This window comes from Priapulus caudatus, unplaced genomic scaffold, assembly GCF_000485595.1.
Source record: "Priapulus caudatus unplaced genomic scaffold, Priapulus_caudatus-5.0.1 Scaffold79, whole genome shotgun sequence".
In the NCBI taxonomy this organism is placed as follows: Eukaryota; Metazoa; Priapulida; class Priapulimorpha; order Priapulimorphida; family Priapulidae; genus Priapulus; species Priapulus caudatus.
In genome coordinates, this window is record NW_014577140.1 from 405,620 (window position 1) to 418,801 (window position 13,182).

At 41.4% G+C, this 13,182-nt stretch overlaps 1 protein-coding gene and 1 long non-coding RNA gene across 2 annotated transcripts; both read right to left on the bottom strand.

Annotated features, from left to right (window-relative positions):
• Positions 1–3,672: 3,672 nt before the first annotated feature.
• LOC106821609 lies at positions 3,673–5,600 on the bottom strand. Its single transcript, XR_001395753.1, has 3 exons — positions 5,563–5,600; positions 5,229–5,344; positions 3,673–4,290 (listed from the first exon to the last, which is right to left on the bottom strand). It is a non-coding gene; the product is annotated as an uncharacterized LOC106821609 (long non-coding RNA).
• A 730-nt stretch (positions 5,601–6,330) lies between these two features.
• On the bottom strand, positions 6,331–7,586 carry LOC106821600 (glycogenin-1-like). Its single transcript, XM_014826483.1, has 5 exons — positions 7,555–7,586; positions 7,205–7,373; positions 6,847–6,977; positions 6,650–6,675; positions 6,331–6,443 (listed from the first exon to the last, which is right to left on the bottom strand). Exons 1-5 carry the CDS (start codon positions 7,584–7,586, stop codon positions 6,331–6,333), a joined length of 471 nt encoding a protein of 156 aa, XP_014681969.1.
• Between the last annotated feature and the right edge of the window lie 5,596 nt (positions 7,587–13,182).

Sequence of the window (13,182 nt, forward strand, 5' to 3'; positions counted from 1 at the left end):
TTGAATTTTTGTAGGTTTGTGTGTGAGTTCCCATCGTGTATAAATGGAGCAGTAATGTCGGAGGAATATATACAAGTCAAGCCTTTGGCGCGAAAATATATAACGAATTATTATTAGGAGTGTATGATCAATTAGCGAATGTACGTGAATTGCAGTGCTAACACGCTGTCTCCGGACATACGGGTCTCGTGGTTTTCTGGAATGACGTGGAAGCCGTGGATGCTAGCAGTTTGCGAAAAGAAGAAGAAGGTAAGTTTAGTCATGAATCGCCACTTTACGAGCCTGTAGATAAATTAAGTTTATTAATTATAAATTAGTTATTAAATTAGTTATAAATTTTATAAATTAGGTTTAGATTAAAGAACGTGTTCTGAAATAAAAGCAAAATTTATCATCGCCGTCGTCGCTCTTTTCATCGTTCTCTTTATCATCTCCATTACCACAACAACTTCTATAATCACAACTGAAACCATGAACAGAAATTAATGTTATGCATGGAAATACTTTCACAGGTTTTATGCTTGGGAGGTGGACAGGTTATTCCGCATCTTGAAAAATGGGTTGCGATTTATGAAAAGCACGTCCTGCCCCTTCTCTCCCTCGACAGCGTTAGATTTATTGTACGTACCGTATATGGCGTTGTATTAGCCTGATATTGCTATATATAATATGGAATTGAACGGATAAAACTTTGCAACGTAGTTAAACGTATATATTCCGCATAAAATGTCTATGAAATTATGATGATGATAGTGTATTAGGCTCGGTCATCACAATTACATAATCTATTTACCTTAGAACGGAACCCCGAGATCATTACGAAATTGGCCAAAGAATGCCAATGTTATCGACGAATGCCCCGTGTCAACACTAGACCACATAGAGCTGCATAAAGAGCCAATGCCGATGGTAAGTACATTCACGGTTATGTCTGTACGAACTTAATCAAACTCGTATATGCGAGCACGCATTTCTGGTCTAAATTAATTATGTTTTTTGTTGGTGTAACAAGCTTTAGCTCGTACGTGCCATTACATTGCTTACCGCCTTTATTTGTTGTTAACACGCTTGGTTATTAGAGTAAATAAAATAACGATAAATGCGTTAGTTGAAGGATCCCTACAATTGCATAGTTTTCGTAACCGCTATTAAGTTTATCCTCTCTGACCAAATTCAACCAGGTACTATATATAATATCAAGAGCGTATAAAGAAGGGCCTTCTTTATACGCTCTTAATAATATCTAATAATGTCGAGTTATATCGTAAGATAATGGTGTACTCTATCCATGTTCAGAGCACCAGGTGCGATGAAGCGAAACCCTCGAATCGCAGGCGACCGTGGACGCCTGCTTCAATGCCAATGCTATGCAGCTGGTAGTCTGGTACGGTCAGATGAACACCGCAAATAACGATGAAGGGCAAACGTCGAGATGAACACTTAGCATGAACTACGGGCTTTGCAAATGTTTAACTTTAATAACGTCGGATTTAATATGGTAAAATTTGGCTAGGAAATAAGCACCTTCAATTGATATGATAATGGGGATGTGAATGAGAGAGCGACAAAGTTACAGTCAAATGTGGAAGTACGATGCCAACGACGACATGCGCATCTATTTGTATATTTTTTATGTACAGTTCATTTTACGTTAATAAACGCTGTTAAACGGCAATGTTACTACATTGGCTAATCTATCGTGTCATTCATATCATTTTAAATCTATATTTTAAAGGCTATACAACGTCACATTTTAGTTTTACTGCTCATAAAACACCTAAATTAATAGATGTTTGATCGCAAGAACCTATCGCACGTTTTAAGGATTTTCCGCCCTATTATGTAAGTCATTCTGATCTTTCAATTTTTATATCAAAGCACTCCGAAGCATGTGCTCTTTAAAATTACGGGCATGAAAAAGTTATTTAATAAAAAATAAAGTCTAAAAAATGCACATCCATGATTCGTTTGGCATCATACAGTTATTTTCATTTTCGACATTAGTGCCGACCAGCTGCAAAAAAAATCTATAATTTCAGTCGGCGTCGCGGGTATTAGGATGTCGACAGGCTTGGGCTACGTGTTATCATTTATTCGAGAAAGAAGAATCCAGATTTTTATTAGAAACCGCAAATTTCGGTATGTGGCGCCAACATAATTTCTAGTGGAGATAGTGGAGAAAATTTTGAAACAGCGCCACGGGCTATCAAGTAGCACAGATAGTAATTAGCACGACTATGACGTAAGCTGTACATAACATATAGGTTGCATGCATGACACCAGTTACTATAGCTCATAGGGTCTATGTCCCCCAGGGTACTGCCGGAACGTACCATGGGTACGGTTCGGTATACCGGAACGTACCCTGGTAACTATCTGATATGGTTAGGGTTAGGGTTAGGGTTAGGGTGTGAGGGTTACGGTTAGGGTTAGGGTTAGGGTTAGGGAGTAGCCGTAAGCGACTCCCTAGACTCGTTAGTGGAGTAGGCGAGGTACGGTCCGGCATATTAGATAGTATCATGGTACGTTCCGGTATACCGGACCGTACCCAGGGTACGTTCCGGCAGTACCCTAGGGGATATAGACCCTCTCAGCGTTACTATATGATAACAATGCACGTATAAAGAAAAACATTTAGAGCATGAGAGAGGGGAAGAGAGCGGGAGAGAGGGGGAGCAAAAGAGAGAGGGGAGAAGGAGATGGAGAGTGACAGGAAAAGGGCGAGAGATGCAGAACGAGAGGGGGAGAGCCGGGATATTGAAACCATGAAATGGCCATAATGGACTATATACTCAAATTTTGAGCGTGCATATTTACAGGGGTTAATAATGACAAATTGTCATTAAGAGACTGACGAACGGCGACAGGGAAGATAGCTGAGGGGCGGTACAAGAAGAAGGAAGCTTAAATGCATATTCATTACAAAATATAACAACCAACAAATATAACTTGGTGGTCTGGTGAGATATTGCACATGCGCTAACACACTAACGTAACCAGATTGTGTACTGACTGCATAATACATGTAGCAGGGACCTTACATGCAAGGTATTCTTCCTATTTCGTAAGAGAGGTCTACTGATGGAATGTTGTCATATTCATCTATGATAGAATGCCTCCTCTTCATTTGAAATGCATAGTTTTCGCAAAATATTACTCCTCCCTGGAGATATTGCGCATGCGCGAGCACCGTCTTAGGCGTGCAGTACGAGCTGAGGAAAAATGCATAATATAGATTGCTAAGAGCGAGCGGTGGGAAACTGAAGAAAGACGGCAGGGAAGATAGCTGAGGGCGGTAGAAGGAGAAGGAGGCTGGGCGAGAGACAAGGGAGGCAAACGAAAGGACGGGAGGGGATGAAGTAGAAGTTTTGCACCCTACATGCTAGGGCGCTCTCTTAATTATAATCATAGGTCTACTGATGACAATTTATTACAGAAATCTATGCTGAGATACCCTCTAACCATATTAAATGCATATTCATCACAAAATATAACTCGTCTGGTGAGATATTGAGCATGCGCGTAGAAGAAGAAGGAAGCTGAGCGAGAGAATTCCATATCGTTAGAGGGTACCTCAGCATTAGAACTGGATTGGAAAATGTAATAAGTGACATAAAAGTGGTAAATAATGACAGATAAGCAAATATGGTAACTTTGTAGCTTTCCTGCGTTTATTAATTTAAAGCACTCGTTTACAACAACGATACAAGCTGCGCCCATGAAGACGTCCCAGGCGATCTCAATTATAACTTTTATAAAAAGTAATATTATTATTAATAATAATAATAAAGACACATGATCGTTTAAAAAATGTAGTATGCTCTCTAATATCATGTATATTAATCTCATTAGAAAGGCATCACACGCCTTGATGGCCCCCCCCCCAACAAAACAAAAAAAACGAGACTCATGGTCTGTGCTCCTCGCCAGGATTTATGTTGTTTTCTCCTGAAATTTCTACTGCTGTTCTAATCCCACCATCAGTAATAACATGTAAGAAAGATTCGCCTGATGTCCCGAATTTCCTATTCAGTCAAATAAACAATCAATAAATATTATCATAATCTGCTAATCATCTTCGAGCATTTGTCAATAATACATTCGTTACTATATCGTTAAACATTTGCAATGCTCGTAGTTCATTCTCAGGTTTCATGTTGAGTCCGAGGTTTGTCCTTCATCGGTCATCGCTAGCTTCATCTATTCATACCAGCTGAACATCATCGGCATTGAGGCAGGCGTCTACGGTCGCCTGCGATTTGATGGATGCTTTTCCTCGCACGTGGTGTTCTGAACATTAATAGATTACATAACCATCTTATAATACAGGTCAAATTCATAGAAAATCATAGTACCGAGTTGAATTCATACAAATATGTGAAACCCCTAATCAATAACGGCTACGAAAGCCTAATTTTATCACATTTTATCGATAGTTACTTTATTAGATGGTAACTTTCTAATTGAAAGCTGATTCATTTAATATAATGTCCTTGCGAGTACAACTTACCAAAGAACCGTGATATGCAATGCAATGGTATGTACGTGCAGACGCGTTAATTCATTTATTCAATAATAAATGAATTCGTTTGAATTAATTAGTTGAAATGAATTATAGTAGTTTAAACTCGCGCAGAACTAGTTTAATAAGTTCATACGTGTTTAATATAGGTTCGTACGAGTTTGATATAGGTTCGTACGTGTTTAATATAGGTTCGTACGTGTTTAATATAGAATCGTACGTGTTTAATTAGGGTTCGTACGTGGTTAATATAGGTTCGTACGTGTTTAATATAGGTTCGTACGTGTTTAATATAGGTTCGTATGTGGTTAATATAGGTTCGTACGTGGTTAATATAGGTTTGTACGTGTTTAATATAGGAACGTACGTGTTTGATATAGGTTCGTACGTGTTTAATAAAGATTCGTACGTGTTTATTATAGGTTCGTACGTGTTTAATCAAAGCTCGTACGTGTTTTATATAGGTTCGTACGTGTTTAATATAGGTTCGTACGAGTATAATATAGGTTCGTACGTGTTTAATATAGGTTCGTACGTGTTTAATATAGAATCATACGTGTTTAATATAGAATCATACGTGTTTAATATAGGTTCGATTGTGGTTAATATAGGATCGTACGTGTTTAATATAGAATCGTACGTGTTTAATATAGGTTCATACGTGTTTATTATGGGTTCGTACAGATTCAAGCCTTGGTTTACTTACCATCCGCGTTACTTCCTCCTCCAGCGCTAACTTCTCTAGAGGTGCCACGGAACATTCTTCTATCACGTTGACACTCTTTTCCCATTTTGGTAAAGGTCTCGGGATCTTGTTCTATACTGTAAGCAAGTGGTGTACGTGATATGCCGCGAGTGACAGACGCCATAATTCCATCCACATTATATATAATACGAAAATAATATATTACGTGTAATAAATTATTATAATACGGTAACAATACGATCAAATTTGCTGCTAATTTTCATAAATTTTGCCCCAATTTAGGTATTAGCAATTTGTAAACTGGTAAGAATTTATATAGGCCTATAGTACGTACCAAAAATCTAACGGTTTTGAGGGATAGAAGGGGTAGGATGTGCTTGTCAAATAGCAACTCACTTTTCAAGATGCGGGATAACCTGTCCACCTCCCATGCACAAAACCTGGAAAGTATTTCATTACGTAACATTAATATCTGTTCACGGTCTCAGCTGCGGTTATAGCCATAGTTGTGGTAGTGACGATGATGAGGAGGCCGATGAAAACAACGTCGATGACGATAATAAATTCTCGCGTTAATTCACGTCAGATTCTATAATTATAACTAATATTCCTTTAGCTGTTAGAGTAGTTGAGTAGCTGTTATAGTAAGTTGTTAAGTAACGACTATACCGACCTTCCGCTCCTTTTCACAAACTGCTAGCATCCACGGCTTCCACGTGTTTCCAGAAAATCACGAGACCCGTATGTCTGGAGACAGCGCGTTAGAGCTGAAATTCATGCAGATATTCAAATTAATCATGCAATGCTATAAAAATTAACATAAGTTCGTTCTATATGCACGCCTTTGGCAAGCAAATTATTTTCCGATTAAAACCATGTAATGAGTACAATACAGACAACGCCATAAAAGTTGCACACGCGCGACAGATTTATCGTTTTTTATCAGAAAAGGTTCACGTAAGCCAAAATACCCGCACGTACGGTTTAATGAGTAGAAACGAACCCGGGTAACGCCGTGTACCCCACTCATTATGATTATATCAATGTCATACATACTATTAAAAACATTAACATGCTCGTGAAAATAATGACAGAAACCGACTTACTCTCCTCCTGGAGGAACGTAGGCAAACGAACTGTTGACCTCGGAGCAGTAGGTCGGTGGCAGCTCGTGCCATCTCTTAAAGTGACGATTGAGGATTTGGTCGGCACAACCTGAATACGACGCGACACGTCTTAACACCTAGAAATATCAGATTCTAACAACAACAACAACTCTACTTAAATACACGCGGTGTTAGTAGTGTGCGCGTGCAGTGTAGTGAGCGCGTTCAGCATGTAAAGGTGGATAGCATAGCAGGTGAATTCTTCATCTAGCTAAAGAGTCGCTTAACGTAATGACAGTATAGGCTATAGCAAACATCGAGCATTTTGGTTCTCGTTGGTACTTCATGTAGTCAATATGTCAAATAACTTATTGCCGGTATACGAGACACTATGGAATTGACCGCGTTTAGAGCTTGCGCTTAGATTTCCCAACCCTCCACGTAGAATTATAGTCACTTACTGCTAAAGTCGAGCGAATCCTCGGGCTAAATTTCGGGCTAATTTCTGTAACCTTTTGAACGTGTTATGAGCGGCCGTCGGTTCTACGACCATGACGCTGCTGTGGAACGTCTGAGGCCGGCGATGGTAGGCCACAGCGGAGAGTTGAGGTTCGCCGAACAGATAGTCGATGTTGTGGTGCACCTGCGAGAGAATGACACGTCGCATTTTCATCCAGGTAATCTACATATTATTATGTGAAACATGCAACAGCGTATATTGTGTGCAGAGAAAGAGTACGTAGTTTGAAGTGACATGCAGGATCACATCTCATATACGGGAGAGGAAAACGTACGCGCCAAGCCTTAAAGACGCGCGTTGAAAGCTAGAGGAAAGACAGGTTGAACAGAGGTTGAAGGAGAGGGACATACCAGCGTGTCAGGCGCAAGGAACACACATTTGGAGTATTGGCGGCAATACTGCCAAGTGTCAAGTGCTGCTAGGGATTCGTATATGAGTCTGACGGACATCCGCATGGCGTTGATCCTCTCCAGAACGCTAATTGGTATCATGTCATTGTACAGCTCGGACAGCAGGTATCTGCGCATGCGCGCACACACCCACATTTAATGTCATCACACACGCATTTCTTTACTAGATTACGTCAAGCTTATAGTAGACGCACCATAGGTTATGATGATTGTACGGTTTGTTTTACCCGTAATAAACGCGTGCCGATTAGGGAGAACGAGGGACCGCATGTTACTGGTCATTTTCTCACCTGAATTCCAGAGAGACTTTGTTGGTAACCATGCAGACGAGTCTACGGGTGACCTGAGCCTGACGCAGCGAATGACCGAGTACGAGCGCACCGATCGCCTCTCCGTCTGTCTCCGCCGCAGTCACGTAGGCTTCGTCTTCAAACGTGGCTGCAAATATTACAGGTTCAGTTAACGTAAAGCATTACAAAAGGAATCTCGATCTGCATTGCCCCCTAGCGGCATTTGACGCACACTCTGTAGATTGCATAGCATATTATACCTGGCTCAGGTTTGCGCGGAATTCGTCGTGTCGCCTTCTTCTGCTTTTTTTGCGTAAATTTCCACACTTTTTAGCCTCCTGGTTAGTGGGTGGGACTGTATCGCTGCTCTAAAATTATAGATTAACATTAGAAATTAACTGTGTCTACATATATGACCGGTAAATATGACCCGCTTTCTTCTCTCGCTCTCTTTTCCTCTCTCGTCGCGTGCTCTCTCTCTCTCGCGCGCGCTCTTTCTCTCTCTCTCTTTCTCCCTCTCCCCCCCTCTCTCTCTCTCTCTCTCGCGCGCTCTTTCTCTCTCTCTCTCTTTCTCCCTCTCCCCCCCTCTCTCTCTCTCTCCCCCTCTCTCTCTCTGTCTGTCTCTCTCTCTCTCCTTCTCTCTCTTGATCTCTCTCCGCTGTTCTCTATTGCACAGTCTCTGACAGTCTCTCACACTATATACATACCACCATGGATCTGTTACATATGAGATATGGTAGATTTCTAATGTTAATCTATGATTTAAGATCAGCGATACAGTCCCACGCACGGGAAATTGCGGGAACTTACGCAGAAGTAAAGAGAGGAAGGCCACACAACGAATTCCGTGCAGACCCGAGCCAGGTAGGTGGTATGATATACAATCTACAGAATGTCAGAGCGAGTGTCAAATGCCGCTAGGGGGCAACGCAGATCGAGATTCCTTTCCTAATGTTTCACGTTAACGAAACCTGTAATATTTGCAGCCACGTTTGAAGACGAAGCCTACGTGACTGCGGCGGAGACAGACGGAGAGGCGATCGGTGCGCTCGTACTCGGACACTTACTGCGTCATGCTCAGGTCACCCGTAGACTCGTCTGCATGATTACCAACAAAGTCTCTCTGGAATTCAGGTGAGAAAATGACCAGTAACATGCGGTTACTCGTTCTCCCTAATCCGCACGCGTTCATTACGGGTAAAACAAAACGTATGATCATCATAACCTTTGTTGCGTCTATTATAAGCTTGACGTAATCTAGTAACGGAATGCGTGTGTGATGACATTAAATGTGGGTGTGTGCGCATGCGTAGAGACCTGCTATCGGAGCTGTACCACGACATGATACCAATTAGCGGCCTGGAGCGGATCAACGCCATGCGGATGTCCGTCATGGACGTGTCCCTAGCAGCACTTTCCACTTGGCAGTATTGCCGCCAATACTCAGAATGTGTGTTCCTTGCATATCCACGCTGGTACGTCCTTCTCCTTCAACCTCTGCCTATCCTCTCGTTCACAACGCGCGCTTTTAAGGTTTGGCGCGCACGTTTTCTTCTCCCTTATATATACGAAATGTTATCCTGCATTTCATTCCAAACAACGTTCTGTTTCTCTGCACACGATATACGCTGTTGCCTGTTTCACATAATAATGTGTAGATTATCTGGATGAAAATGCGACAATTCATTCTCTCGCAGGTGCACTACAACATCGACCATCTGTTCGGCGAACCTCAGCTCTCCTCTAGCTGTGGCCTACCATCGCCAGCCTCAGACGTTCCACAGCAGCGTCATGGTCGTAGAACCGACGGCCGCTCATAATACTTTCAAAAAGTTACGGAAATTGGCCCGAAATTGCGAGGATTCGTTTTTCGGCTTTAGCAGTAAGTGACTATAATTCTACGTGGAGAGAGCGGTAGGGGAATTTAAGCGCGAGCTGAAAACGCGGTCAATTCTATAGTGTCTCGTCTACCGGCAGCAAGTTGCTTGACATATTGACTACATAAAGTACCAACGAGAAGCAAAATGCTCGATGTTTGCTATATAGCCTACCGTCATTACGTTAAACGACTCTTTAGCTAGATGAAGGAGTAACGTTGTGCTATACACATTTACATACTGAACGCGCTTACTGCACTGCACGAGCACACTACTAACACCGCGTGTATTTAGGTAGGAGTTGTTGCTGTTAGGGTCTGCTATTTCTGGGTGTTAAGACGTGTCGCGTCGTCTTCAGGTTGTGCCGACCAAATCCTCAATCGTCACTTTAAGAGATGGCACGAGCTGCCACCGACCTACTGCTCCGAGGTCAACAGTTCGTTTTCCTACGTTCCTCCAGGAGGAGAGTAAGTCGATTTCTACCGTTTTATCGCGAACATGTTAATGTTTTCTAATAATATAATATTCATATAATCATCATTAGTGGGGTAGCAGGCGATGCCCGGGTTCGTTTTTACGCATTAAAGGTTCGTACGGGTATTTTGGTGTACGTAACTTCTCTCTCTGATAAAAAACGCAAAAAGCTCGCGTAGGTAGATTATTCTATGACGCTGTGTGTCATGCACTCATGGCTGTGTCGGGCAAGAAATTTGTTAGCCGAAAGCGCGCATAAGGAGCGAACAAATGTGACTTGGATTGCTATAGGATTGTATGATTAACTTGTGAATATCTCGTGAATTTTAGCGCTAACACGCTGTCTCCACACATACGGGTCTCGTGGTTTTCTGGAAACACGTGGAAGCCGTATGTGCTAGCAGTTTGTGGAAAGGAGCAGAAGGTCGGTATAGTCGTTAGTTAGGCCCTACTACTTTACGAGGCTAAAAAATATTAGCTTTCATTATAGAACATGGCCCAAGTTAACGCGAGAATTTATCATCGTCATTGTCGTTGTTTTCATCGGCATCCACATCATCGCCACTACCACAACTATGGCTATAACCGCGACTGAGACAGCGAACAGATATTAATGTTACGTAATGAAATACTTTCCAGGTTTTGTGTATGGGAAGTGGACAGGTTATCCCGCATCTTGAAAAGTGGTTTGAGATTTATGATAAGCACGTCAAACCCCTTCTCTTCACGCTTCTTTGGTAAGTTGTACTCGCGAAAATTGAATTATACGAAGCAGCTATGAATTCGAAATTGAACAACTAATAAAGTAATTATCAATAAAACTTGCATAGCATTTTATAGCCGTTATTGCGGTTCATCTCTTTGCACGAATTCGATGCGGTACTATAATTTCCCGTAAAGTCGACCTTTATTATGAGATGGTTATGTAATGTATTTATATGTTCAGAACACCAGGTGCGAAGCAAGGCATCCATTAAATGACAGGCGACCGTAGACTCCTGCCCAGCTAACACATAACGTTTTCGCAACGTTTTTGAATGGTTATTTTATGGTTTGGTATGAATGAAACGTTTTCCAAACGTTCGTAAAACGTTTCTAATAAAGTTATATTTATGTTATTTAAAAACGTTTGCTAAAAACGTTTTATTACGGTTAGTAAAACGTTTATAATAAGGTTATATTTAAGTTATTGAAAAACGTTTGCCAAAATCGTTTTGTTAAAGTTCAGTAAACGTTGATAGTAACGTTACATGTCGGTTCTTAACAAACGTTTGCCAAAATCTTGTTATAAACCACTACGTAACATTTACAATGAGGTTGTGAAATGGTTCCCTAAAAACGTTGAAAACCAAAGTTTATTTACTGTTTGCATTACCTAGCCTATGTTTAGGTTCCTGACAAACGATTTACTATAACTACATTTTATTCACATTTGAAACCTAGTAGGGTTACGTTTCAGTTTGTGTTAATTAGTTACGTCGAGAAAGTGCCCGACGGTGTGTAGGCACGTGATCGTGTAGGTGATAATGTTCTAAATCCTGCGGTGTTTTGTTGTTCTTAACCCGTTGTCTCGTTTCGTGTTTGCGTTACCGCATGAAGGAATGTTAACTAGTTTCCCTGTGTCTGGTGAGGCGTAGTAACGAAGATAACACCAATGATTTCACAAGTCCATAAGTGAGTTTTCCACGCACAAGAATTTATTACCGCTCATGACACACACGTGAGCAAGAGTCCAGAATTGTATTAGCATAGCATATGACTCTGTCCGTCCGTCCGTACGTCAGTCTCTGAGGTCGTCCGTCCGTCAGTCTCTGAGGTCGTCCGTCCGTCCGTACATCAGGCTTTCCAACGCAGTAAGAATATATGTGCGCACCCCGGGAGAGCTCCCAAGGTGTGTCTATATATATACGACCAGCGAGGTGACGTCATATGTTTCTACCCGCGTGTGAGACCACATTGCGTACACGTGCACACGTTCTCCCCAACAACGTGTTAAACATCTAGCAATCACGTCTCACTCACGTGTACACATACGTGTACTCGGTAACTCGACACTATGTTATTCAACTGCGCACGTCCGGTCTTCTCCGAATTCTGCCTTCACAGGTCCGGGTGTGCGTCTACGCAGTAGAATTTACATCCTGTGTGTTGCATCCTTAGCTAGTCACATGTATAATTCTACCATGAATATTTTAAATTAATTACTTTAACTGAGCAGTCACTTTTAAATAATCTACAAATTGACTGCGCACTGTTACACATTCACGCGGGCGCGCACACATACGTAAGCATGCACGCACACACTCACGCATGCACATCCGTGCACACGCACGCACATCCGTGCACACGCACGCACACCAACACGGCCACACCCATATACAGGCACACACACGTGCGCGCACACACACGCACACACACTCACACACACGCACACACACAAACACACACAAACACACACACGCGCGCGCGCAACATGTATTATGTTGGTCGTACACCAAGGCGCGGCTGTGATAGTGAACCACGCTCTGATAGTGAACCACGCATACACACATCAGGGCCGGTTCCAGGGCTGAGGCTAGACAGTATTTTTCCAGATTTAAAGGGCACATCCCCAAAAAGGGCACACCACCCAACAGTGAGCGCAAAATTTCGAAGGGAACTTTGAAATCTAGACCGTATTTCCCAATACGGCAAATACGGTCTGAATCCGCCCCTGCGTGACATACAGAACTCGACCGCCCTGGCACGTACGTTCGCGATAACCATTATGCCTCGCGCTGATTACGTAGTCTGAAACTATGGGAGGGGATATGTGTCAAAATTCAAACGTTCAATTGAACAGTCAATTTAATCATTCAAACATTCGATTGATTGTTCAATTGAACAGTCAATTTAATCATTCAAACATTCAATTATTCGATTGATTGTTCAATTGATCGATTGATTGTTCAATTGAACAGTCAATTTAATCATTCAAACATTCAATTATTCGATTGATTGTTCAATTGAACAGTCAATTTAATCATTCAAACATTCAATTATTCGATTGATTGTTCAATTGATCGATTGATTGTTCAATTGAACAGTCAATTTAATCATTCAAACGTTCAATTGATCAATTGATTGTTCATGATCAATTGATGATCAATTGAACAATCATTAATCATTCAAACATTCAATTGAACAATATCAATTTAATATTTAAAACATTCATTTGAACAATCAATTTAATTCATTCAAACATTCAATTGAACAATCAATTTTAATCATTATTCTC